The sequence below is a fragment of the Sciurus carolinensis genome, chromosome 11, assembly GCF_902686445.1.
Source record: "Sciurus carolinensis chromosome 11, mSciCar1.2, whole genome shotgun sequence".
NCBI classification, from domain to species: Eukaryota; Metazoa; Chordata; class Mammalia; order Rodentia; family Sciuridae; genus Sciurus; species Sciurus carolinensis.
Genome location: NC_062223.1, coordinates 133,600,869 through 133,625,713, shown reverse-complemented (window position 1 = coordinate 133,625,713; position 24,845 = coordinate 133,600,869). Strand labels below are relative to the sequence as shown.

The 24,845-nt window shown below is 41.0% G+C and overlaps 2 protein-coding genes across 2 annotated transcripts in view; one reads left to right on the top strand and one right to left on the bottom strand.

Annotated features, from left to right (window-relative positions):
• Positions 1-9,742, top strand: part of Ncapd3 (non-SMC condensin II complex subunit D3) — a 72,567-nt gene extending 62,825 nt beyond the window's left edge. The window contains exons 29-36 of the mRNA XM_047519706.1: positions 246-356; positions 2,036-2,167; positions 2,858-3,024; positions 3,287-3,426; positions 4,336-4,413; positions 8,688-8,762; positions 8,849-8,909; positions 9,092-9,742. Of these exons, the coding sequence (XP_047375662.1) occupies positions 246-356; positions 2,036-2,167; positions 2,858-3,024; positions 3,287-3,426; positions 4,336-4,413; positions 8,688-8,762; positions 8,849-8,909; positions 9,092-9,200 (873 nt within the window). The 3' untranslated portion in view covers positions 9,201-9,742. The remainder of the gene's footprint in view (positions 1-245; positions 357-2,035; positions 2,168-2,857; positions 3,025-3,286; positions 3,427-4,335; positions 4,414-8,687; positions 8,763-8,848; positions 8,910-9,091) is intronic.
• Positions 9,743-10,965: 1,223 nt separating this feature from the next.
• The window catches only part of Jam3 (junctional adhesion molecule 3), a 75,465-nt gene continuing 61,585 nt past the window's right edge, over positions 10,966-24,845 (bottom strand). Inside the window, exons 3-10 of the mRNA XM_047518051.1 lie at positions 22,537-22,602; positions 21,957-22,070; positions 17,272-17,424; positions 16,592-16,794; positions 15,521-15,620; positions 14,058-14,187; positions 13,916-13,970; positions 10,966-13,545 (exon numbers count right to left, since the gene is read on the bottom strand). Of these exons, the coding sequence (XP_047374007.1) occupies positions 13,510-13,545; positions 13,916-13,970; positions 14,058-14,187; positions 15,521-15,620; positions 16,592-16,794; positions 17,272-17,424; positions 21,957-22,070; positions 22,537-22,602 (857 nt within the window). The 3' untranslated portion in view covers positions 10,966-13,509. The remainder of the gene's footprint in view (positions 13,546-13,915; positions 13,971-14,057; positions 14,188-15,520; positions 15,621-16,591; positions 16,795-17,271; positions 17,425-21,956; positions 22,071-22,536; positions 22,603-24,845) is intronic.

Here is a 24,845-nt window from a genome sequence, read left to right as displayed (position 1 = left end):
CTTAGGAGATAGTTCTTATCCACCTCCTACTTTATAAACTTCCTGAGTATTTGGGGATAATGTTTAACAAAAGTCCAGAAAAAAAAACTGCAGGTCTTATGCATTCAAGTATCTAATGCAGAGTCAAAAATAAACTTCTAGTATGCTAGATTGACCATAGTAAAAGAACTAGATTAAAGAAAAATTTTTATCTTTGTCTTTCAAAAGTTTACACATTTAAAATGCCTTTGTTTGTGTTATTGCAGGTTCAGAAGAGGAATTTCATAGAAAATATCATTCCAATTATCATCTCCCTGAAAACTGTGCTGGAGAAAAATAAGATCCCAGCTTTGCGGGAACTTATGAACTATCTCAGGGTAAATGAAGAACTTTAATTTTGTGGTTCTTTCCATCCCCTACCCCTAAGTTCTTTGCTTAGTGTCTTCTGCCAGTATAACTGTGTGCAATAATGGTAAGAACCAGAATGCTACACATAGAACCAACCTTATTTTGGTCTGTTTAGAAATTTGCCTGCCAGAGCAGCCTGTAACTGCTGGGGAGCAGATGGGGAATTTGTCCAAAGGCTCCACTGAATTTGTTTCTTCCCTTTCTCATTTAGTCAAGTTTCTGAACAGTTGACTCACTGGGCTAAGCATGTATATCCTTGATGGGATTAGATTGCATTTCCAAGACTTTCTCTCCTGAGGTCAAGGACAGTGTCTTCATTTTAGTTCATCCTGATGACGTGTGATGTGAAAGTCAGTCATGGTGGTGGGGTGTTTGCGTTTCACACTGCTGCAGACAGACGCGGTTAGGAAGTCATTGCCCTTTGGCAGCATGCATTTGGATGGGTAGGGGGCACCATTTGAGATGGCCACCATACCTGGACTAGAGTTGCTGTAGGTGAAGCATGGGGACTAGGAGAAGGTTGGGTCTGAGCAAAGCCAGGATATGATTACTTGCAGGGCAGACAGATCTAAATGAGGCCTCAGACCTTACTGATAAAATTGCTCAGAAATAAAAGCAGCAGTTTTTCCTTTTAATTTAGCAGAGTTATTTTGTTCACATTATGTATTTTTCTTCCTCAAAAATTTTTTTTCCTAAAAACTAAAAAGAGTGCAATGAAATTACATTGCATATACTTTTTCAAAAACTTTCATCCTAGGGAAGCTAAGATTGGAAAGATTGGCATACCATATGAAAATAAAAAAATGAGAGTTTCCAATTATTCTTGTTTTTTTCCCCTGTTTTAAACCTCACAGATAGGGTGAAGTGGGGTTGCAAAAGTGCTTACATCCTAAATAGAGTAAGTACTTAAACATGTAAAGAAAACCAGATCTCTCTCCTATTTCTGAGCACATGCCAGAGGACACATTGCAGGGTTGCTGTATCAGTGGTTCTCTGCCCTATGGAACCTCCTTATGACAGCTGGAAGAGTTGAGGATTTCCTTCTCTTTGTTGGGCTTCCCTTCTAGTTGGAACTGCAGTATATCTTTTTCTTTCCCTAATAGTGCTAGGTGAAAGTTTCTGTTAGCCAAGAGCCCTTGTTTCTAGCTGTCATTTTTAAGACCTGGGAATGGTTTTACCCAGTTCTGATAAAGGGTTTTCTGTAAAATCTTCAGAAAAAAATGGGATTAGAGCCTTAATTGTAATCCCCTGTTTGGCAATGGGGAAAGCTAACGTAGATATATGAGCAGCTCATAGGCTGCACAGCCTCCTGTAATCTGTTGCATTGACCTCTCTGAGCCTTGGCCATGTCTTTGTCTCATCAGGAACCTGGGCAATTGTCCATTACCTGGTGAATAGACAGGAAGTTTCCTAAGAGAACAGAAGGACTAGTTGATATTTCACATCATGATCACCCACTTGTGTGGTCAGTATAAGTACAGTTGGTGTTTTCTCAGAATATTTCATTATGTTAAGTAAACTTGTTAGTTAATGAAACAGTCTGCTCTCATAATACAAGTTTTATTGTTTCTATTACTGATCAAGTTGCATTGGAAAGATTATTTCTTTATTCCTGAAAACACTAAAGAATGCTTCGGGTCCATTTTAGGAGGTGATGCAAGATTATCGAGATGAAATCAAGGATTTCTTTGCAGTTGACAAACAACTGGCATCAGAGCTTGAGTATGACATGAAGAAGTATAATGAACAGCTGGCCCAGGAGCAAGAACTGGCCAAACAGGTCAGTAAGAATAGGAGGACCGAAGGTGGTGACAGGGCATAAACCATGCAGGCAGGTGGGAGGCTCACCTTAGGTGGACTAACCATCCAGGCTGCTCTCTGTGTGGTTTTCCCAGCATTCCTCAAAATCCACATGTAATCAGAAGTCAGTCAGAGTTGGACCTCCAAGCTTGCCACTCTGTTCCTTTGCTAAATGTGCTAGACCAACCAGTGGCTTGAGGCCTCCCTTCCCACAGGCCTGTCACAGGACCTTGCTGGGAAACCATAAGAATATTTGGGAAAAATGTCTAAGTGCCCATAAGGCAAGCTTGTGAAAGGTATTTGATCTTTGATTACAGTGACCATTGACTCCTAGACACTTGTGACATCTTAGTGTGTTGCAGTCTTTCTTGCAGCTGCCCCTTTTAAGAGCATATTTTCCCTGGGGGGCATGTCTGGGTTTAGCTGCTACTCATATTAGTAGCACAATATTCCTAGGAATCCAAGCAGATCCTGCATTGAAAAGTAATGAGGACAAACAAACTTACGTTTTTTCTTTTCTTTAATATCACAGCATCTCTCTATGGCAGCTTGCTGATAGTTCCGTGTTTTGAAGAGAAACTTGTACTTGCCCAAGGCTGGTATATTTTTAAATAGATTACATATGGACTTGTTCATAGCATGTGAAGATTCCATTCTTCTTCTCTAACAGGGTGCTCTGGGCTTAAACATAATGCCAGTTCCTTCTGGCCAAGAAAATGCCAATGTGTCCCCAGCCACAAGCAGGCCTTCAGCATCTGGGTCCAGCACTGGCCACACAACCACTTTGCCTCTCACACCAGAAACCGGGCCTCTGAAGATGTTAATGCCCAGTGCCAGGTAGGGAGCCCACTGAGGCAGTGACAAGATGAGTCTCATGATACTCTAGGAGGCATCACTAATGTCCCCATCAGGCACCACCTGTGGGAGCCTTGTCACTGTGTTTGTGCTGACACCTCACTCCATACCCCTTCCTTGGAGACTAGAAAGAGAGTGGATGAGTGATGCATTTGAAAGGACGTGGGCAGGGATCACAGTGATTCACTGCCACCTTCGCAGTGATATGCCCAAGAATCAGTGTCTGGCATGTTGTCCTCCACAGGCCCATGTCCCTGAGTACCATTGCAATCCTGAAGTCTGTAAAGAAGGCTGTGGAATCAAAGAGTAGGCATCGCAGTCGGAGCTTAGGAGTGTTGCCTTTCACTTTAAATTCTGGAAGCCCAGAAAACCCGTGCAGCCATGGTAAGTGTTAGGGTTGGTGTCAGACTTAGAGCATGCAGCTTAAAAATAATGAATCTATTTCTCATTCCTTTTAAAATTGTTTCTGTTTTCTTATTTTTAAAACAGATAACATTAACTGGGTACTTAGGACTATAAATAAAAAAACAAGCATGTTTATGCTAAAAGATTTGGGAAATACAGTGAAATTTAAAACTCACCCATAGCAGAGAGATCTGGTCCTTCAGACTTTCTTCTACTCCTCATACAAACACCTACGTTTTGTTCATAAAATTGTGATCTTAGTGTGCATTGTTTTATAACCTGCTTCCCTGCACACACTTATAATAATGTATAGTAAAAGTTTTTCCATGAACTTGCAAAATTTTTCTCCCAGTGACTTTATAGCATTCCATCTTGTGGAAAGACCAAAACATTTTTTATTACTACTGTCTTGAAAGAATAGGCGTTTTTCAAATCCTTGATGTAAGTAATGTCACAGTCAATATCCTTGCACGTATACCCTTGTATGTGGGTAATCCTTAAGATTATTTCCAGCAAAGGCAATGAATATTTGAGAACTTTTAATAGTACCAAACCATCCATAATCCATGCCACATGGTGCATGAATGTCTTATTTCCTTACTTAGTAATACTGGTTTTATAATTTTCCATTGTCTTTGCTGAGCTCTATAGATCAAAATGGTATGATTTTAATTTCCATTTCTTGAGATCCTAGTGAGAGTGAACACATTTTTGCTCATTTATCACTTATTTGTAGTTCTTTCTGAATTATCTCTATGAGAACACTTTAAACATTAGTGACTTTAACTTTGCTATAATATCTTACATTTTCTCATTTGCTTGTTTTACTCTATGATATTGTGTTGCATTTTTTTTTTTAACAGATAAGACTTTTCCTTTTTATCCTAGCATCTTCCTATAGCTTGGAGCGAGAGTCTAATGGAGCTATTGACCATGTAACTAAACGAGCAATCAGCACTCCTGAGAGTAAGTAACCAGTTTGTATAAGCTGGCTTCCCCTGCTCTCCCCTACAGTCATGGATTTGCTAGAGTTGTGCTAAAACTCTTTCTCTTAAAAGATGGTTCTTGTAATTGGATAAAGCTTTTTCCTGACAATAGGCCACTCTATAGTGCAGTAGTCAGACTAAGTGATCATACTTGTTCACTTAAGTGAGCACTGACTTAGTGTCGGGTATTCTCCCCAGTATTTGTATGTTAACTCAGTTAAACCTCAGAACAACCTGTGAGGGATCCTTGTGTGACAGACGTGAAGCTGAGGCACAGCTAGGTCAGGTCACTGACCAAGACTGCATCATTTGTGGAGGCAGCCCTGTCACTACCTCCCTGCCTGGCACACTCGGTGTGCAAAGCTGGGCTGCCCTAGGAAGAGGTCAGAGGATAGCACTGGCAGGTGCCTGGTGTGCTGTAGAGCTTCATTTCAAAGCAAACTGAGGCTGGAAGTCTAATGGTGTGTCAAGGATTGTACCCCACCTATGCTGAGAGCCTGTGTCTTCTCATTCCCCACTGGGTGCTTTTTCCGACTGTCCCATTCTTTTCATTTCAAATTAGAGGCATGCAAGAAGAGCATTCCCCCCCTCTAGTTTTTGTTTTGTAACTTCTTAATGATTCATACTCCATGAAAACCATTATTTTGAAAAAATTACTATACAAGTTGAGGATCTCTTATCCAAAAGGTTTGTTTCAGATTTCAGTTCCAAAAGTGTTTCAGATTTCAGATACTTTCAGATTATGGAATATTAGTATATACATAATGAGGCATCTCAGGAATGGGACCCAAGGATAAGTAGAAAATTATTTATGTCTCATATAAACCTTATACACATATCCTGAAAGTAAATTTATATAGTATTTCTAGTGTGCCTATGACTCATCTTAAGAGGTCATACGTGGAATTTCCTACTTATTTTTCCTTCAAAAAAATGTCAGGTGTTAGAGAGTTCCAGATTTCCCCTTTTCGGACTGGGGGCACTCAACCTATAAGAAAACTATTACTGTTCAAAATATGTACTGTCATTTCCAAATGCTGCCTGTTGTGCTCGTGTGTCCCCACATTAGGTACCCCAGTGATGTTCAGTCTCCTTGGATACCTGTACAAGTCATGTATAGGCTTCACATACTATGTCTTTATCTGGAACCCTCAGGCTAGAGCAGGCACCCTCCTGTGGCACTCTGACCCTCTCAGCAGTACTCACCATGCTTCTGTCCATCTTCTCTCTATCCTTGCTGTTTGTTTGCAAGCTTTTTACTTCTGTCTCCTTGGGATAAATCATAGAGCCTGGGATATGGGAAGTGTCATGGTGATCTGTTCAGTGGCAGAACTGGGGGCTGAGCTCAGTCCTCTGATTCCAACCTCTCTGTCCCCTCTTGAGCCCATCTTTGCCACCTCTGACCCTGGCATTAAGAGATAATCATAGTGCTAAGATGTTCTATGGTAGTGGAGCTACACAGGATTGGCCACTGTTTGTCACACCTGTAGTTGCTTCACTTCTCTTGTGCACCTCCTATGTCCTAGCTACTTGCTTTTGGTTCTCTTAAACTGTGATGCGTGGTTTAGAATGTTTACAGGGTTATAGCTAGTTTTTACACAGGACCCTCTTATAAGGGAGATTCGTGGATGACAGAATTCCCACCTACCGCTCCTCAGACAAGTGGATCATGACAGTCAGTGGGTAATGCTAGCTTCCTGTATATTTACATGTGTAAAATAGGCAGCTTCTTTCAAAGAGAAAAATTGTGTGTGTGTTCTGTGTTCCTGGCTTGGGGGTATCAAATGTGTCTATTTTGGCATTTAGGTGCCATATGCTAAAGAAACAGGAAGAATGCATCTCATTAGTTTTACTTATCTCATGAGTCCCTGATTTCAGTCTTATTTGGTTTCCTGGCAGCATGTGTTCCTTAGCAGTGAAACCTGGCATGGTGTGTTAATGCTACTTTAATTTGCAGTGTGGACTCATCTCCACACTTAAAATAAGACTCCGTTGTCACTGGGTCAGGAGAGCACTTGTTCTTTCTCCAGGCTACAGAATGTAATGTTTCTATTGGTGTTCATCTCTTTATTCTGAACCAGGAGGAAATGCTTAAAGAATGGTCTCCTATTAACTCTTCTTCCTGGGAGAATTATCAGAGACTTTAAGAGCATTCAGTGCTGTTGCCAGCATGGTCTGAGAATACAAATTCATTTGGTGACCCAAGTTTAGGTGGTAACTGTCTGGAAGTGATCTCTACTCTGCATTTCCTACTCTCCAGTAAGAAAATGACTACCCAACTCAACCACTGTAGCCCACCAGTGGAATTCACACAGTAGTTTTGCTTAATGGAAAAGAATCATTTTCAGAGCTGAAGTTTTGACTAGAATCTGTGGGGAATTTTTAGCATGTCCCTCTTACTGCTTAATAATGCAAGTAGCAAATATCCTCCTGCCTTTGATTCTAAGAGTACACTGGGGATGTGAAGAGCCACCACATAGATTCTTTTGTAATGATGGGAGAATTATCACCTGGAATGCACAGACTTCTGAATGGGAAATGTAATATGTATGGAAGGGGAATTCCAGATGACAGCACTGGAAAGAGAAAATTCACAGGAACAGGAGTAAACACAGTGCTGAGCTGTTTTAATGGAGGCGATGAAGATACAATTTTCTGCCACTGTTGATGAAGCCTGAGCAGCACTCAGGTACATAGCACTACAGTGAATTTTAGGACCTAGGCTAGGCTGGGTATGGTGATGTGCATCTGTCATCCCAGCTACTCAGGAGGCAGAGGTAGGAGGATGGCAGTTCAAGGCCAACCTGATTAATAGCAAGACTCTTGTCTCAAAATTTAAAAAAAAAAAAGGGGGGGGGGGCTAGGGATGTAGCCCAGGGGTAGAATGTTTGCCTAGCATGTGTGAGGACCTTGGTTCTATCCCCAGTATTGCAAAAACTAAGAAAACATTAACTAGTTCAGTACAATATGTATTCAAAGTTATAGTGTGAGAAGAATGATAAGAACTCTAAGCTTGCCTCACAAATGTGCTTGCAGAAAGAAGGCATAAGATGTGGGGTTGAGCATGTGCTCCACCCGCTGGAAGTGGGCTACACAGTGGGTGTGTGGTGGGCAGATGGGATGGGCAGGCTAGGCCAAGAAGCTGAGTGTGCACACAGTGTGACAGACCAGGGCCTGTGAGAATAGTGAGCCACAGATGGGTAAGTGCAGTTGGAACACAGAGTGTGCAGGCAGCATGTGAGTTTGTAAAGGCAGATCAAGGCCAGCTCAGACTGAGAATGGAATTTAGGCCCTCCTGGGAATAGTCACTGAGATGCCTAAGCAAGGTAGTCACTATAAGATCTTTAATTAAAGGTCTTTAATTAAACATCACTCCAGTGACATAGAAGATAGTAGCTAGTAAATTATACTAGTGGCTAACATTTGTCCAACAATTACCTTGTACCAAATACTGTGTTAAACACTTACATAAATGATCTCATTTAATCCCAACCCAACCCCTACAGGACAGATACATTTTTACTCCCACTGAAGAGACTTGAGGTTCTAGTGTAGTTCTTAATAAGACACAGCCACAGTGCAAACCCAGTCAATGTTCCTAGGCTGCACTGAGCTCTTCAGCCTCCCTGGAAGAGGTAAGGTCGAGATGGAGAGCACCATGAAAGGAAGGAGTGAGGGGTGAAATGGACTGAAATGTTCATGGTGTACAGGTAACAAGGTTGGAGGGATACTTGGAAACTAAAATGGACAGGACCTGGTCGCTGATTCTATGTGGCAGAGTAGCTAATGATGGCTGGTGTTACAAGCTTGGACAGCCCATTTATTGGCTAGAAACACAGGAACATGTCAAAGACCAGAGGTGAAGCTGGTGACATCTCATCAGGGAACTCGGATGATGAACAATAGGGAGTGTAGAACCAAGACCTGAAAGGGCTCTGAGTGGAATTTCAAGTCCTTGGTACTTGAACAGTCCTTAAAGATGAAGGGTGGGTGAGAAACCAGAGAGAGGCACAGGGAAGGTACAGATGGTGCAGAGCAGCCTGAGGAGGGCTGTGATCAGAGGAAGGAAGAGCTTCCAGGAGAAAGGAGCTTCTCTGCACTGCCAGTCCTGGGGAAAGGTCAAATTGAGGCCTGCCAGCTGATGGAGTGAAAGAAACCAGAGCAAAGCTTGTTGGTTGACTTGCTCAGGTGACTGCATGTGATACCTGTGTTTGACCAGCTTTTCATTAACAGTGCTGTTTTCCCTTTCCCCAGAATCCATCAGTGATGTCACATTTGGAGCAGGGGTCAGTTACATAGGAACACCACGGACTTCTTTTTCAGCCAAAGGCAAGTTCTGGGTTTCCTTGTTGTCTGATACATTAGCTGGCTTTGAAGTTCTTGGAAAACTGAACTTCTGTTTGATTCCGTTTCAGAGAAAACTGAAGCCCAGAGTCAAGGAAATGACATTTTGTGTTTATCATTGCCTGATAAACCGTAAGTTTACCAAAGAGTTCTATTTTTTTGTTGTTGTTTTTTTTGTTTGTTTGTTTTTTGCGATGCTGGGGATCGAACCCAGTGCACTCTGCTGACCGAGCTATCTCCCCAGCCCCAAGAGTTCTGTTTTGATCAGGGTTTTTCTTTTAGTTTTAGAATCACTGTCTCATTTCTTCCCCTAGACCTCCCCAGCCTCAGCAGTGGAATGTGAAGTCTCCAGCCAGGAATAAAGACAACCCAACCCCTAGTCGGAGATCGCTCCGAAAGATCCCCCTGAAAACAGCCAACTGAAACAGTGTATTCTAGTGCGTGTCCAGGAAGACAAGAGCCCAAGGGAACATTGTTGAATCCTGAGCATGGAAAGGCAAAGGAATCACTTGCTGTATGCCTCAGGCAGTGTTTCATTATGTAATACCAAAGCTTTTCCTTAGAATCTGACCCAGCGCTGTTTGTTCACCTGTGTTTGGCTGCCCAACCTTTTATATTTTTCTTCATGATGTATGTGGTTAAAAAATTGTGAAATAATAGAGAAATGCCAGATTTAGATTTTCTTATCCTATAATTAAGCTATTTAATATTATAATTTTATCCATCTGAATTCAGGTCCATTCTGATAAGCTATGATCTGATCTTTAATGAACACAACTTGGAAAATTTCAACTTTCTTTTATATGAATTAAGCTCCTGTTAGCTTGTTTAAATTCCTTATATAAATATTTTCCCATGTCTAATGACAAAATTTCGATTGTAATATTTTTTCTATTATTTATAATGCAGATTTTTAAAAAAGTGTATAGCTTTCTAAAATGAACTATAATAAAGGTCAAGCATAAATACTATCTTCTAGTAGTCAGTAGAATTTTTTGATTTTTTTGAACAGGGCTTTCACTGATAGTCATATTAATTTTATTTAAAGTTTTTAAGAATGAAACCAAGTCTTTCCTATTAAGAACAAGATGACTATGTTTGTCCTTAAGGCTTGGTTCATCTGCCACCTGCCTTTGTTCCCATATGGAAGCTGTCTGCCTCCTAACAACAACCTTATTAGCATGAGTCTTGCTTTTTAAAACAGCTTGATGTTCCTTATGTGGAACAGCTCTGCTGCCGATTTGTATGACATTTTGCTAAGGATTGCTTCACAATGGGGGTGTGACTTGAGTCTCTTTTTGTTGGCACTAGCAGGTGAACTTAAAATTGTTTGTCCAAGAATGCCTAGGATGAAATCCAGTTGGCTTTTTTTTTCTTTTTTGTTTTGTTTTTTTTGTGAGATAAGGTCTCATTATGTTGCCCAGGCTTCACCTGCACCCCAACCCCCAGCCCACTCTTGAGCCATTCTCGAGCCATCTTCCTGCCTCAGCCTCTCAAGTAGCTGGTCACCATGCATTATTGGTTCCATTTTCTAATTCAATCATAGAAGTAAAAGTTCAACATTTTTTTTTTTTATAACTCATACAGAAATTTTTTTTTTCTTTTTAAGTGCTAGGGATTAATTCCAGGACCTAACACATGCTAGGCAAGTGCTCTACCACCATGCTACATCCCCATCCCCAAAGTTACTATTTGTCAGAGTTTTTCTTGTTGTTTGGTAACAGCGATTGAATCCAGGGCCACTTAGCTACTGAACTATATCTCCAGCCTTTTTTAGTTTTTATTTTGACATGGTCTCACTAAGTTGCTTAGGGCCTCGCTAATGTTGCTGATGCTGGCCTTGAACTTCATTCAGATCCTCCTGCCTCAGCCTCCCAAGCCTCTGGAATTACAATTGTGCACCACCATGCTCAGCACTATTTGTGTTTTCAGCATGTGTATTAAGTTAGGTTTGGAGGATGGAAAGTTACTGTACACAGTTCTGCCATAATTGATGTGTGACAAAGGTAGCTTCATCACTGCTGAGTGACTCAAAAAGCTGTTCCTGAGTGAACACACACTTGGTTCCAGTTCAGGTACCGACTTCCCTGCAGACAGCAATGACACTACTTTTTCAGTGTACCTACCTAACAAAATGCTAGGAAGACACATGAAAGTTAACATAAGCACAATCAAGAAAGAATGAAGAATTTTTTTTAAGCTTTTATAAATGAGATTTAAACAAATACCACATTACAGGTGTGTTAGTACAAGTCTGTAACAACTATGTACAGCAACATCCATGTCAGGCCAGAGAACAGCCTTGCACAGGCCTCTTTAGTCACATTCACATCTTAAAGATACATGGGTGCTCCTTCTCTGTATGCAGTTTTACCATCACAAGCAACCATTTCCCAAGTTCCACATGTCAGACCCAGTTCCATGGCACTAGGGCAGAAGGCTCTAAGGTGTAAGAAGGGAAGTGACAGGGCCACCCTGTCACTATTACTGCCAAGAAGGCTAGTATGTTATTCCTCAACAGTTAGATTGGGAGAATGACCCCCTTCCTTCCTGGAGGTGGCAGACATGAAAGGATAGTCTCAACTCTTAAGCATTCAAGATGCAGATGCATCTGAGCAAATGTGGGAGAGTTGCCTGCTGCTCCTGCCAAATATCCCACAGCACAGTATTTCATACAACTTTAAAAAGTCAACATGTCTCAAGTATTCAATTTAAAAAAAAAGAAAAACCTCAAAAGTATAAAAAAAATTAAGACACTAAAAGGCAGATTACAAGGTGACTACATTCTACCAAAAAAAACCACCCTCCAGGCACACATGGAATTAGGCGCTCCTCTGAGAAGCTCCTTGCTTCAACCCACTTCACATGATGAAGCCAACACAGCACTGTATTTGAAGCTAAAACATCTGCTCTTGAAGAACAAAGGCTTTTGGACAAAGTTTCTAGTGAGCAGTGTCTCAGGTAGATAAAAGAGTTAAAATCAAAATTAGAAAACAGCTTTTGATTCAGGCAAGCATTTTACTTTCCTCACCATCAGGCTTTGACCCTGGCTGCACTTCCTTATAGTCTTCAAAAGGCTGGACTGGCTGCCACCACATAATGGTTTATTATGAAGGAAAGAGAAGAACCTACAGTGTCAGATGCTTTCTTCATAGCAAAGAGAATCAGTTGGATTCGTTTTCTTTTAAAAATATGATTGAAGTTGACTGATCTGGTTTCAAAATGGCCTTTGGCCCTTGACAGTCTTATAACTACACAATTAAAATTAACTTAAAAAACAAATAGCAATGGCTGATTTTTGAGCCACCTACAACCAAAAGAAAGTCTGTTTCAGGAACCCTAAGGCTGGGATGCTGCACAGAAGACACCAAGTTTCCTAAGTGCCCACATTAGAACCTCTAAAAGCTATATAGCAAATGGTCAACACTACTGAAGCTAATAGGGACACAGCCGTGGTGAGGATTGTGAAGGCACAAGTGTGCCTTCTCACCAGCACCTACAAGTTAGTGGTATCTGACTCAACGTGATCACTCTGGGTGTCTAAGGGCTTCTTTGGCAGTCTTTGGACACAGGCAGTTGTGATCTCAAAGGCAGTTCAGAGCTAACCTAAGAGCTCCCTAGGTTTCTTCTGGAGAGATGCACAGATATCAACAGTGCTAGACTGGAATTTTTTAAAGGTTTCCTAAGCAACAAATGGTCTGCTGTACACATGGCATAAATTTTCTAATGAAAAATGCTAAAACACATGGACAAAGGAATGTTCTAGTAAACCTTGAGAGGATTCCTTGGGTACAATACTCTCAACTATTGGTACTTTCCAATTTAATACAAGTAGCTTAGAACTTCTATCTTAAGTGAAACTCTTTTTTTAAAAAAAAATAGTTTTTAAAACACTGTATGACAATATATTTACAGTTTAAATAGAAATTTTCTTTTCAATAATCAAAATACATCTTTAGAAAAATTTAGAATGTAAAATTTTATAAAATAAGACCCATAGAAAAGCATCTTTCAGTACCATTTCAAACTTTAGCCTAAGATGAAGGTTTCCTTAAATCCGTACACTCTCATGGACTAGCAGGGTTCCTCGGGTAAGAAGAGCCCGCTTCCAGCAAGCCATTTACCTTCCTGATTTTGGTTTTTTATAAAATGCTGATCCAAAAAGATCCTCCAAGATGGACACAACAAAACCAATCACCAGAGCCTTAAGAAGAGACAGTGCAAGGATCTGAGGGTCCATGGAATGAGGCACTGCATGCAAAGTCATTTCTGAGGTTATTATTGGAGACAGCAGCTGCAGATATTGTGTCATACTCACATTGTTGCTGTCACAGTCACCTCATCCTCTTGTGGCCAGTACTTACAGCTGATGAACACAGCCAGTGGCAAAATCAGATCTATGGTGCCCAGCCCAGGAGAAATGATGTGGGCAAGACCTTTCAGATCACCCTAATACCCATGTAAGAATTGGGTCAGCAACAAACTAGGGACCCAACTCGTGAACTCACTCAGTTCCTTTTCCTGGTGGTTACTGTGCCCATCTTGTGGAAGATTTTTTTATTTGTGTGGCTTGTTAAAAGAGTAAGAAAGGAGTAGCAGTCAACTTTGGCCAAAACAAAAAGCTTCTGCATGAGTGTCTAGCTCTGTCCAAGTGCACTTGGCTCATGGCTGCCCTTGACAGGAGTTTCTAGTAGAGGTATCTGCATGTGCTTCTCAGCCACACCGCCAGGTCTCAGATCACAAACGATGACTTGTGTCTGAAGTCACCCTGCAAAGCCAATGCAAAATTAGAAGCAATCCAGAGGTCTCGCAAGGTGGTGGGAAAGAGAGAACTGGTTAAATCACACAGGGGCTAAATAAGTCTCCAAAGAGGAAACCAAGGACAAAACAAAATGAAAGAAATGATCAAGCTTAAACAGTGACATCCACTAGAGCCTGAAAAGTGTTAATGCCACTGCTGTGCACAGGTTACCTGTGCAGAGCTGAAGAGCTCAGGGTCTGCAGTGTAACTCAGAAACCTTCCCATGGGCCCCTCCATTTCCTAGCTAGAATGCCATCTTCCCACTGGACACACCTAGGAAACCTCCCTACCCCACCCCCAGATTTTCTAAATGCTACTTACTCTCTTTCCTCCTTACCTCCTCATCTGTCCTGATATAGTTAACTCCATCAGGCTTCCCTGGGCTCTTGTAACTGTGAACAGAAGGGGGCAGTTCAGTGGTGTGTTTATCATATTAATGCCAGGCCACACTTTGCTTTTCTCATGTAAGGCAGGCTCACCTTTCTCCATCTTGTTTATTGTTGATGAAGTAGCCGCGTCTATATGCACAACAGATGCCCAACGTTATCATGGCCAAGACAGCAAGAACAACCAGAACACCCCCAATAATTCCAGCAATGTTCAGGTCATCTGTAGAAAGGGAGGATTGTGAGAAGGGATGATATACACTATCTGTTCTTAAAAAACACCTTGACCTACCATGCCTCCTTCCTTCACCCTTCTGCCCTCTCATGCCTACCCTAGCCAGGAGAGTAAACTGAGAATACTTAAAATCTTTCTAGCCTAGAACACACAGGATACCATAACCCCTGATACCATGTATAAGGTACTGAGACTAACCATGCAGTCACTCTCCAGACTCAATTAAGAGGGGCTCGATTTTAAAATCCTCTAGCTAAATGCCTAAATTTGTAAGTGCACAGTTTAGTGATATTTACATCAGTTTAGTGATGGTTACATTAAGTATAGAATTAGAAGCCAGGACATATAAGGGGGGGGGGATCCTAATTTCCAGAACCTTCCTTTGTTGTGGGCTATTTGGGGGGAGAAAGTTCATTTGAAGCCTTAAAAGTAAAAAGTACTAAGTGAAAACTTGACCTTTCATTACTGTCTGGCCTCCTATCTACAAGCCCTCTTAGACGATGCCCCCTGCATTCCTTTTTCTCATTTCTCTACACTGGGCAAAGACACTTGGTCACCCGTGATCTGGGAACGCCAGTGGCTACTTCCTTTATGCAAATAACAGTGCAAGGAAAAACATGCAGGGAACATATCAACTCAGGATTCTTACTCAAAGAGAAAATGGTCCTAGAGCAGTTTCCCAAATTTGACAGAAAACATCCACCTGGAATACTTGTTTTACACACATTTCTAGCATATAACTGGGGTGGGTCCAAATAGTTCTTATCATCAAGCAATTTTGGAATACCCTGTTCTGGGGTGGCTACAAACAGGAAGAGGGAAAGAGTCAAGAAACTCCCCAAGTTGTTCAGACACACTCTATCCACTCCCTTCTTCCTCTCAACACCTCCCCTTATAATCAGGGCCCTTGAGAAGGCATTATCACAAAGCAGGGTAAAATTAGGTGAAAAACACTATCAATCAGTTTCCTGCAAAATAATTTGTAACTGGAAAAATTTCTGGAAGCCTCATTCCACCTTGTATTTTGATGATTCTATCAATTATCAAAGAAAGAGAGTTAATTATACTCTGTGAAAGTTACATGACTGGCCATGTTTCCAGCACCAGAAGACCCCAGAATGTTTCAGAGAGCCACCTATCTAGACACAGCACTTTCTCAGCCTGCCTTCAACTTCTCCAAGGGATCTTGGTGAATCCTGTCAGCTCCAGAAGAAAGGAGAACATGGCAGAACATTGTCTAAACTGGTTGCCTAATAGTCAATTTTAAATGTTCTATTCACTTCCCAGTCTTTGAATAAAATCTTTCCAAAAAGTAACTCACAGACTTCCATCTCTTGCTCCTCACACTTGGCCGAGCCTGCATCATTGGAAGCAATGCAATAATACTGCCCAGAGTCCTCCTTATGAACAGCACTAAAAACCTGTTTCAAGAAATGAAGGTAAATTCTGAGACCAATCATCAGGGCAGCCCTCTAAGGGACAGGAGTGAGGAAGCTGAAGCTGCCAAGGTCCTGCTGAGTCCAGAATATAGTCAGAATCTGCTAATTTGCTTCTGGTTTTCCTGTGGCTTCCCAGGCATTTCCAGCTTCCTCCCTCAATGCTTTCTGACACTCTGGCCTAAGAGCTGCCCAACATTGAGCTCCCCTTGGTATCCAAAGCCAGGTAACATCCAAAATGTGAGGCTGCACTTAATTTTATTTGGTGAAGGAACTCTGACCAGGACTGCTCCTTAGGTAACACTTTGTCCAAACAAATACTAAGGATCCTATTAAAACCCACTTAATTACCACGTACAGTTGGGTATTCCACAGATCAACCCCACCTTGCCATAAGAACTATATGCTGTAGAAGCTTGGGGTGACTTGCTGATGACCAATCTCATTTCCTTTCCTCATCTACTTCCCACCAGCACCAGCACTGGGCTATTTTGAAACAAATTCCAGACATATTTTATCCATAAATATTTCAATATTTATTGATATAAAATAAAACTTCTAAAACCATAATCACAATGCTATTATCATGCCTAAACCAATCAGCAATTGCTTAGTATCATCAAATATCCAGCCAATAATCAAATTTCCCTGATTATCACCTAATGGTTTGTACAGTCCAAATTGAGTCCAAATCAGGACTTCTACATCCACTTATAACATTTGACTAATATCCCTTCCTTGGTCCCTTTTAAATCTATAGGTTTCCCTTATTTTACCCTCATAGGACTTATTTATAAATGAAGGATTATTTTTCTTGTAGAATCTCAATATCCTGGATTTTTAGCTCCTGTCTTAAAGTAGTTTTACTCTCTCTTAATAACTGTTCTTTCCACAAAAAAGCATCCATTGCCCCCAACAAAGACATCTCCATCCTCACCTCTTAGAAGAGTTCTTACCAGAGTGCCTGTCTCAGAGTTTAAGAGAAAAGAGGAATTTCGAAATCTGGGATTGGCTCTGGAATCTGTTGGCAGCGGCACATCATTTCGATACCAGTTGTAGTAAGGCCGGGGATAAGCCTCGCTCTCCTGGCACTGCAGTGTTGCTGCCTTGCCTACGGGGACAGCCTTTGGCACTCTGCAGATAGGAGTTACTGGCTTCACTGCAGGAAAAACATGGGTTGATATTGAAGATCTCAGCAACATGGTAACATCCAACACTCTCCTAAATCAGATCCAAAGACAAGAAAGCTGGCCAAGGAGCTCCTGCACCACTACATTCCCAGTCATCAGTCAGGTAGACTCTGTCCTACCCTCAAGAATTCATCCCACCCCAAGTCCAATCACACATGCACTTTTAATTCCTTCCAGCTTCAGGAGGATGCTGTGGAGGACATAAAGTATGCTAAAGCACTTCCTACATTTGGTGAGAATAGTAGAAGCTCCACTTCCTTCTCATCTTCCCCCCCCTAAACTCAGTCTCAGGCTTGCAAGCTCCCCTCCCTCAAGTCATGGGATACCCTCAGGAGCCAAACTCTGGAAGGAAAGAAATGGAAAGAAATAGGAACTGATGACTTGTTTTATAGCTACAGACTCATGAAGCCTGAGGAGAAACACTTTACCTTCATATAAGTTCTTACCTTGCACAATTAACTCTATGGTAATCTCATCAATTTCTTTGCGGTCATTTCGGGCAACAACCTCACATCGATATAGGGCTGAGTCTGTCCGTGTCACATTCCAGATCTTCAGGGAAGTTTTCCCTAACAGTTCTGCACGACCTGCCAAGTCCCCTATATAAAAGAAGACACAGGTCTACCTTATTTCTGCCACTCTGAGGTGGTAGTCGCTGGGGTCAGGATTCGATGCCAAACTGCCGACTGGTTTGTTTCTATTCTCATATAATAGAAGAGAATTCTGTGATTGTTACAGGGCAGAGAACTTCCATTAAACTGAGGTAGCATTTTCGCACAATTCTTGTGATCAGGTCAGAAAGAATGTTGCAAGTCACTAAGAGTAGCAAGCATGAGTTTAGTAGAAGGAATAGGAAAGAAGAAAAGGGGAACACTCTCAAGGGAAAGAGAGGGCTAGCACACCCATTCTGCCATCCAGTTTTACTGGAATCCCAGGTAAATTTCCAGAGTACCAACCAACTCCACCTTCTGATTTTTGACTGACAGCACAGGAACTGCATGAACCTCCACTCCAAGAGAGAAGGTGTGGTGCTCAGTTTTGCAGTTTTAAGGAAATTGAGCCCCTCCCCCATTTTTGTTTGCATTTCCTGTTCTTTTAATGGGTTCATTGCCCTTTGAATAGCCCCCATCAGGTTTTGTGAGAATCCAGAAATTTTGGCCATCAAGGTGACTGAGGGTTGTTACATAGTTTTGATGATAAGGGAAGGTCCTGGAGACAATAGGGTCAGAAAGGGTAGTTCTTCTTAATTAGACTGGGGGAGATTTTACCATACTAAGCCCCCACCTTCCAAGTGCTCATCTGTCAGATAAGGTTCCCTGTGGCTTTCAGGCATCTTTTATTCTCTTTTCCCAGTTCACTCACTCAAGGCTAAGTAGCTACCTAAAATGAGGACAGTAACCAGGACTGACTCTTCTTTGTAACCTAAGAGCAACAAAGAGTAGTTGGATGTAAGAGGCATTCATTCATTGTATGTCTCTGCTGTTAAAGTCTGGAACCTCATATCCTTTTCATCGGTCCCAGGAGGGATTCCCCATTAAAAGAAAAAGTAACATTAAAAAACAAAACAAAACACATGACTTTTCCAAATGATGCTGGAATAGCTGGTTGTCCACATGGAAAAGAAGGAAGCTGAACCTCAACCTCACAACAAAGATCTAATATAAGAGTTAAAACTTAAAAGCTCTTAGGGAAAAAGAAACAGGAATAAATCTTCATGACCTTGGATTTGGCATTGGTTTCTTAGACATTGTTGTGGAAATTGAGTTCAGCAAAGTACCCAAGCAGGGGCTCAGAGGGTTAGAGAACTCAGGTTTATTTACACTGGTAGACCCAGCCGAGCTAGTGCCCTGAAATTCTGGGTCCCAAGCTGAGGTTACATAAGGCTTTTATAGGAAATTTGACATAATTTCTTAACCATTACAACACTGGTGGGTTTGAATTCCTGGCCCATGTGACCAAGGACCATAAACCAGAATTCTTGCGAAAAAGCAGCTTATCCAAGCAGAACAAAGGCAGAGGAACATCTGCAAGTGATACCGGTAAGTGGCCTTTATCACAGGCAGCAGTTTCTCAAGATAACTGCAAGCTTATGCTTCTAAGAGCTATAATTCAAACCTAGCACAGAAATGTTACAATTTGAACAAGTATTTAAACAACAATCTTACAAAGACCAGTAATTAAGTAACACTCTTACAAAGACCAAAGCTATAAAGTAATATTTCCCTCTTCAACATGACACCAAAAGCACAAGCACATTAAAAAAAAAAAAAAAAAAAGTTATACTAGCTGGGTGCAGTGTCACATACTTATAATCCCATCAACTCAGGAGACTGAGGCATGAGGATCACAAGTTTAAGGCCAGTCTTGGCAACTCTGTGAGACCCTGTATAACAAAAAAAAAAAAGAGGGCTGGGGGGATATGGCTCAGTGATACTGTGCTTGCCTAACTTGTGTGAGGTCCTGGATTGAATCTCTAATATCAACAACAACAACAAAAAAGTTACAAATAGTTATTCTAGAATTTATTAAAGTTAAAAATTTATGCTTGAAAGGAGAAAAGATAATCCACACTGAAAGGAAAATGTGATGCAGATGAGCAACGCAGAAACCATGTGAGGAGATCCACATATAGAAAGTTTTATTTGCCAGTCAGGGTTTGACAAAGGCCATCACTCGGGAAAAGCGAGAGAAGTAGGAAGAACCTAGGTCTGGGGTATTTTATAGAGAGGTTTGTACGGTTTGGATATGGCCACATGAGCTCCTATAAGCTGCCTGTGTGTAAGAACTTATGGTGGGCTGACGGGACAAGTAAGAGGATGTTCCAGTGGGGTGGTTAATGAGAGATGGAAAGGGGAAGTTACATTTTAACTCTTGTTAAAGCAACTTATGGTAAGAATTTAAAATGCTGCATAGATGCTAAGCCTTGGATCTAATACACACAATAGGAAAGAGTATCTGCAACTCATGTGTCTGACAAAGGACCAATATCTGGAATACATACACAATTTACAACTCACAACAAACAGACAAATAATCAAATTAAAAATGAACATGAGATATGAATAGACATTTCTCCAAAGAAAATACACAAATGGCATATGGAAAGAGGCATTTGCCATTAAGAAAATGCAGATCAAAACCACAAGGAGATACTACTTTAGGCACTCTAAGATTTCTAGGAACAAACAGATAGTAACAAGTATTGGTCAAGATGTGGGAAGCACATTGCTGGTGGGAATTTAGAATGATAAAGCTGCTTTGGAAAACAAATTGTCAGTTTCTAAAAATATTAAACATCCAACTCCATTATGACCCTGTGATTGTACTTGTCATTCATCCCTCAGAAAAAAAAAAAAACTTATGTTCAAAACCTGTGTTTGGATGTGCATAAACAGTATTAGTGATAACAGTCAGAAGTACATCAACTGATGAATGGATAAAATAATGTGGTATACCTACAATGGAATTATTCAGCCATAAAAAGGAATAAGGTACTAATACATATTACACCACGGGTGAATCATGGAAACATGCTAAGTGAAAGAAGCGGGACATAAGGTAAGATTACACTGACATAATACAGAAAGCTGACTGAGGGCTGCTGGGAGTTGGAGGTGGGGGTTGGTTGCTAATGGACACAGGGTTTCTTTCAGGAATGATGAAGATATTCTGGAATTTGATAGTGGTGATGACTGCATAACCACTGAACTGTGCACTTTCAAAGGGTGAGATGTAACAGAGTGCTTTTGATACAGTCCTGCCGTGAGGCACAAGAAGAGACAAAGTAGACTCAAGTCTTCCTCTAGCCCTCTTGTCCTGCATAGTAAATTCTCTTTTTTGCATTCCCCATCCCTAGGGTGAGGGTGAGATTCCAGAAGAGAAAATTCTTTAAAGAGTTTCTCTGATGACCTAAATCGTATGTACAGTTCAGCCAGGGCAGCTTAAGTGGCCAAAGAAACACCCCACTCCTCTGCAGCAAAGTAATATTCCAATTTCTTTAAAAATAAGGAGGTGAGGGAGGGTCCCATGTGAGTGAGAAAAACAATACTATTTTAAAGAGCCTATGACTTCTGCTGATATTTAGAACCCAAACCAAAGTGACCACAGGTTGTTTTCACAAAATTTTTCTCAACCCTCAACTTCTCTGAAAACTCTGACTATACCTGTATAGACTTCCTGTTTATTCCTTCCCTCTGTCAAAAGAAAAGTGATGTCTTTCCACTCCATGCTACCTGTTGACCAGTCTTCCGCTGAACTCCAGCAGCCAAGTCCTAGCAGTTCTTCTCTTCAATCTCTACTGCAAGTACCTCAGCTCAGGCCATTAACTTCCTCTGACATGACACTTGCACCAAGTTTTCCCTATCTACAACCTCTTCCCTGCAAAACAGCCACTTCGATCTTCTAAAGCATAAACATAACCACTGCACTTCCCGTCAAAATCTCTGGCCAGCCCTCACACATTGCCCTCCATCTGTACTCACCTGGCATTCAGTATGTCAGCCTCATCTCCTCCTTTTCTCCCTTCCCATTGGTAGGGAACTTGTACTCCTATCAGTCAAGCTCTCTGCTTTTATGTCTTCATGTGCAGCATTCTTTCCTGCCCAAATACCTTTCTTCACACTTCCCCTTGTAATCCTGCCTGGTTTACTGCCCACTCTCCACCCCACTGCCCAGGTGCCACCTCCTTGACCACAATCCTCCTCCCATGTTGTGCCATACCATGACACCTGTGCTTGCCCAGTTGGTTCTGCTCTAGCACAAAGTCTGGGACATAATGGGTAGCTCCATAAACACCTAGGTCTGATATACTCCTTATATCACTCTTGTCATAGGTCATGACAAGAAGACAGCAGAGAAGATTTGATTCCTCAAAAAGATGTGTTGTGCATAAAGTCCTAACTAATGAACTGATATTTATTAAAGCTAAGTGGCAGGTACAGGGAGGTTTGATCCACTATTCTCAATATTTTTACATGTCTGAAATTTTCAATAATAATAAATTTTAAAAGTAAAAACAGTCCTGGCTACATAGGCAGGTTATCAATCCAAAGTAAACTGCTGGCTCTAAGTGCATGCCCAGGCCACTGGACAAAGGAGAGGTCAACAGGCAGAAAGTACAACAGGATCATACCCTGAATTTTGTTGTCAAAAAACACATATGTGGTTTGGTCATCTTGGATTTTCTTCCATTCAATCCTAGGGTCATTGGTCTGTGAATCCGTAATGATACAAGACAATTCCACACCTAATGAGCAAAGAGAAAAAATGAACACTCAGTGAATGTGGAACACTTCTGAGTTCACTTGTATAATCAGACCCTGTAAGCCATCTCTAGTTTAAAAGCCCTTTCATGCAGATTATAAACCCGGCCCCCTTCAGGTTCCAAGAGACTTTGCGAAAAGATGAGGTTTTGCCAGAAAAACAATTAAGACATTAGTAAGGATCCTTAGAGAGTACACCTTCCTTAACCCTGCTTTATGTAAGAAACTTTTTGTTGTGTAAGCACAAAGCAGGCAAGAAATGAATGATCAATGTAAAACCTGCACAGCCTGCACTACAGGCTTGCTTATGTGCCGCTTTCTCCCCACAGGCACACTGAGTAGCTGCCCTGCACAACCTTGGTTCAGGACCCATGTGTCCTGAAGTTGGCTGCAAGACCACCAAAGGTCCACTAGAGGGTACCCATTCTCCTCGTAGTGTCTCCTACTTACTTTCAAATTCCTGTACTACTGGGTTTCGGTTGCTGGATTTGAGATTCACAGCCCCTATCAGACAGCCTGAAAGGAAAAAGAAAAATCAGATCAGAAACAGGGCATCTCTATTCTCCAGAAATATTTTTGGGCTGAAGCCAGGGTTTACCCTTCTATATAGGTTACAGTCAGTAATCAAAAGGGGATGAAAAAATATATTTCAAAACAAAGTCTCTTATATACACACTCAAATTGACTACTTTCCATTTCAGTCTGAACTTCACTGGAAGGAACCAAGGAAAAGAAACAAGTTCTACAAACACACTCTCCTTCTTAGTCCCAGTAAAAAAGCTCTTGAGAAGCTCTAAACCTTTCTTTAAGCATTTCTTTCTTGCTTAGAGTCTCAATCCCTTTGTCATCAGACCAGTAGGCACCTTCTCTTGCCACTCCTCCCAGTCTCTCCCTTTTCCTCTAGGCTTCAAAGCCAGCAAAAGTGCTGTTGGTGCCACATCACAGTCCAAACTCTGCCTGGATTCCCCCATCCCTTCAGGATGGTATCAGCCCTAGGGAGGGGTTGATCATCACCACCCTAGAAACAGTTCTCAACCAGTTCACTGTATTTTCATCTAACCTAGGGTTTCCAGTCCATGAAGAAGTTTGCATCAGTCTTTGGTGAAATGAAAAAGATAACAATATGGTGATTTCATGAAGCTATTTATACTAGTAATGAAAGCAAGATGCGCTACCTGCAAGGTTTGAAAAAATTTCAACTCATTTTGGAGCGATGATCAAGTAGGCACATCAACCACCTAAAAAAAATCATCCTTCAGCTACTTGGCCTCTAAGAAATTTGGTAACCCCAAGAAAGGTCTTAATAGAGAAAACCCTTACTGAGGCCTCTGGATGTTTTCCTAACTGTGCTGGAAGGAAAATGTGCATGCAGACTTGCTACTCTGAACTGCCTTCCAACTCCCTGTACATTATTAGTAGGCTGCTGGCCACAACAATTCACTCTTTTCCTTTCTATATCTTATTTAATGGTCCAGTTACATGTATTCATGTCCAGGTGTAAATTTGATCCTTTGTTTCTTATTTAGTAAGAGTTTGGTCTCATTTTAGCTAAAATTTTTTCTTTTTTTATTTATCTTTTAATTTTTTACAGACTGCATTTTGATTCATTGTACACAAATGGGGTACATCATTTCGTTTCTATGGTTGTACACGAGGTAGATTCATACCATTCATGCAATCATACACGTACATAGGGTAATGATGTCTTTTTCCACCATTTTTCATACCCCCTCCCTCTCATTTCCCTCTACATAATCCAAAGTTCCCCCATTCAAAGTTTTAAAGAATTTAATAAAAAGGAATGGAAAACAGAAGTATCTGAGTTGCTATTAGGTTCTAAAATACTACTACTACAAAGGGTTATAGAGCCAGGGTAAATGAAGATATTTTTATTTTGTTTTGGATAACTCCTTCTGAAGACCAGAAATACACCCAATGCACATGCAGCACTTTCAACTTCCCCTTTAGTCTGAAAGCTCCCAGGAGCCTATTAATGGGTGAATAATATATGATGCCCTAAGTATCTGCAAAGGCCCCCAGGCTCCTTATAAGAAAAGTGACCAAAAACAGTTCTTTCAGTATGATCACTATGATTTAGATGACACACCAAAATTCTGATTGCAAGTAACCCTGACCAGGGACCAGTGTCCAACCCAAAGACCATCACAGGGGCCTAAGAGGTGGCTCATGAAAGCATTGCCCAACTAGATAGTGACTGCGCAGCCCAGTTTTATCCTTTCTCTAACAAGTAAGAAGCCAAGAGGAGAAAATAAATTGGAGAGCCCATGGCCAGAAGAGAAAGAGAGTAGAAGCAGATAACTAGGAGAGATAAGTAGATTCATCAAAATGGTAGAAATATTAGAAATGGCAACAGCAGGTGAATAAGAGGACGGGTAGGCCACTACAATAGCTAGTGTTAACATAATATCAATTTTCATGGAAGGTCAACAGATACAGATATGTGTATATATATATATATATATGTATATATATATATATATATACATATCAATGAGGGCATATATATATCTGTGATAAACTCTAAGGAAAACTAAACCAATTAGTTTCTTAAAACTGTTAGGTAGTAGTTAATAATAAGCAGTGGAATATTAACCAATAACATAGCAGCTGAGTCACAGGTTTCTTTGAATTGGCTTTAATGAACAATCAAGTAACTTGTAGAAATACAAAAGGTATACTAACCTGGAGAATAAACAGGTAAAAACAAAGGAAGTCAATCAAGAAAAATGTCTAGAAGG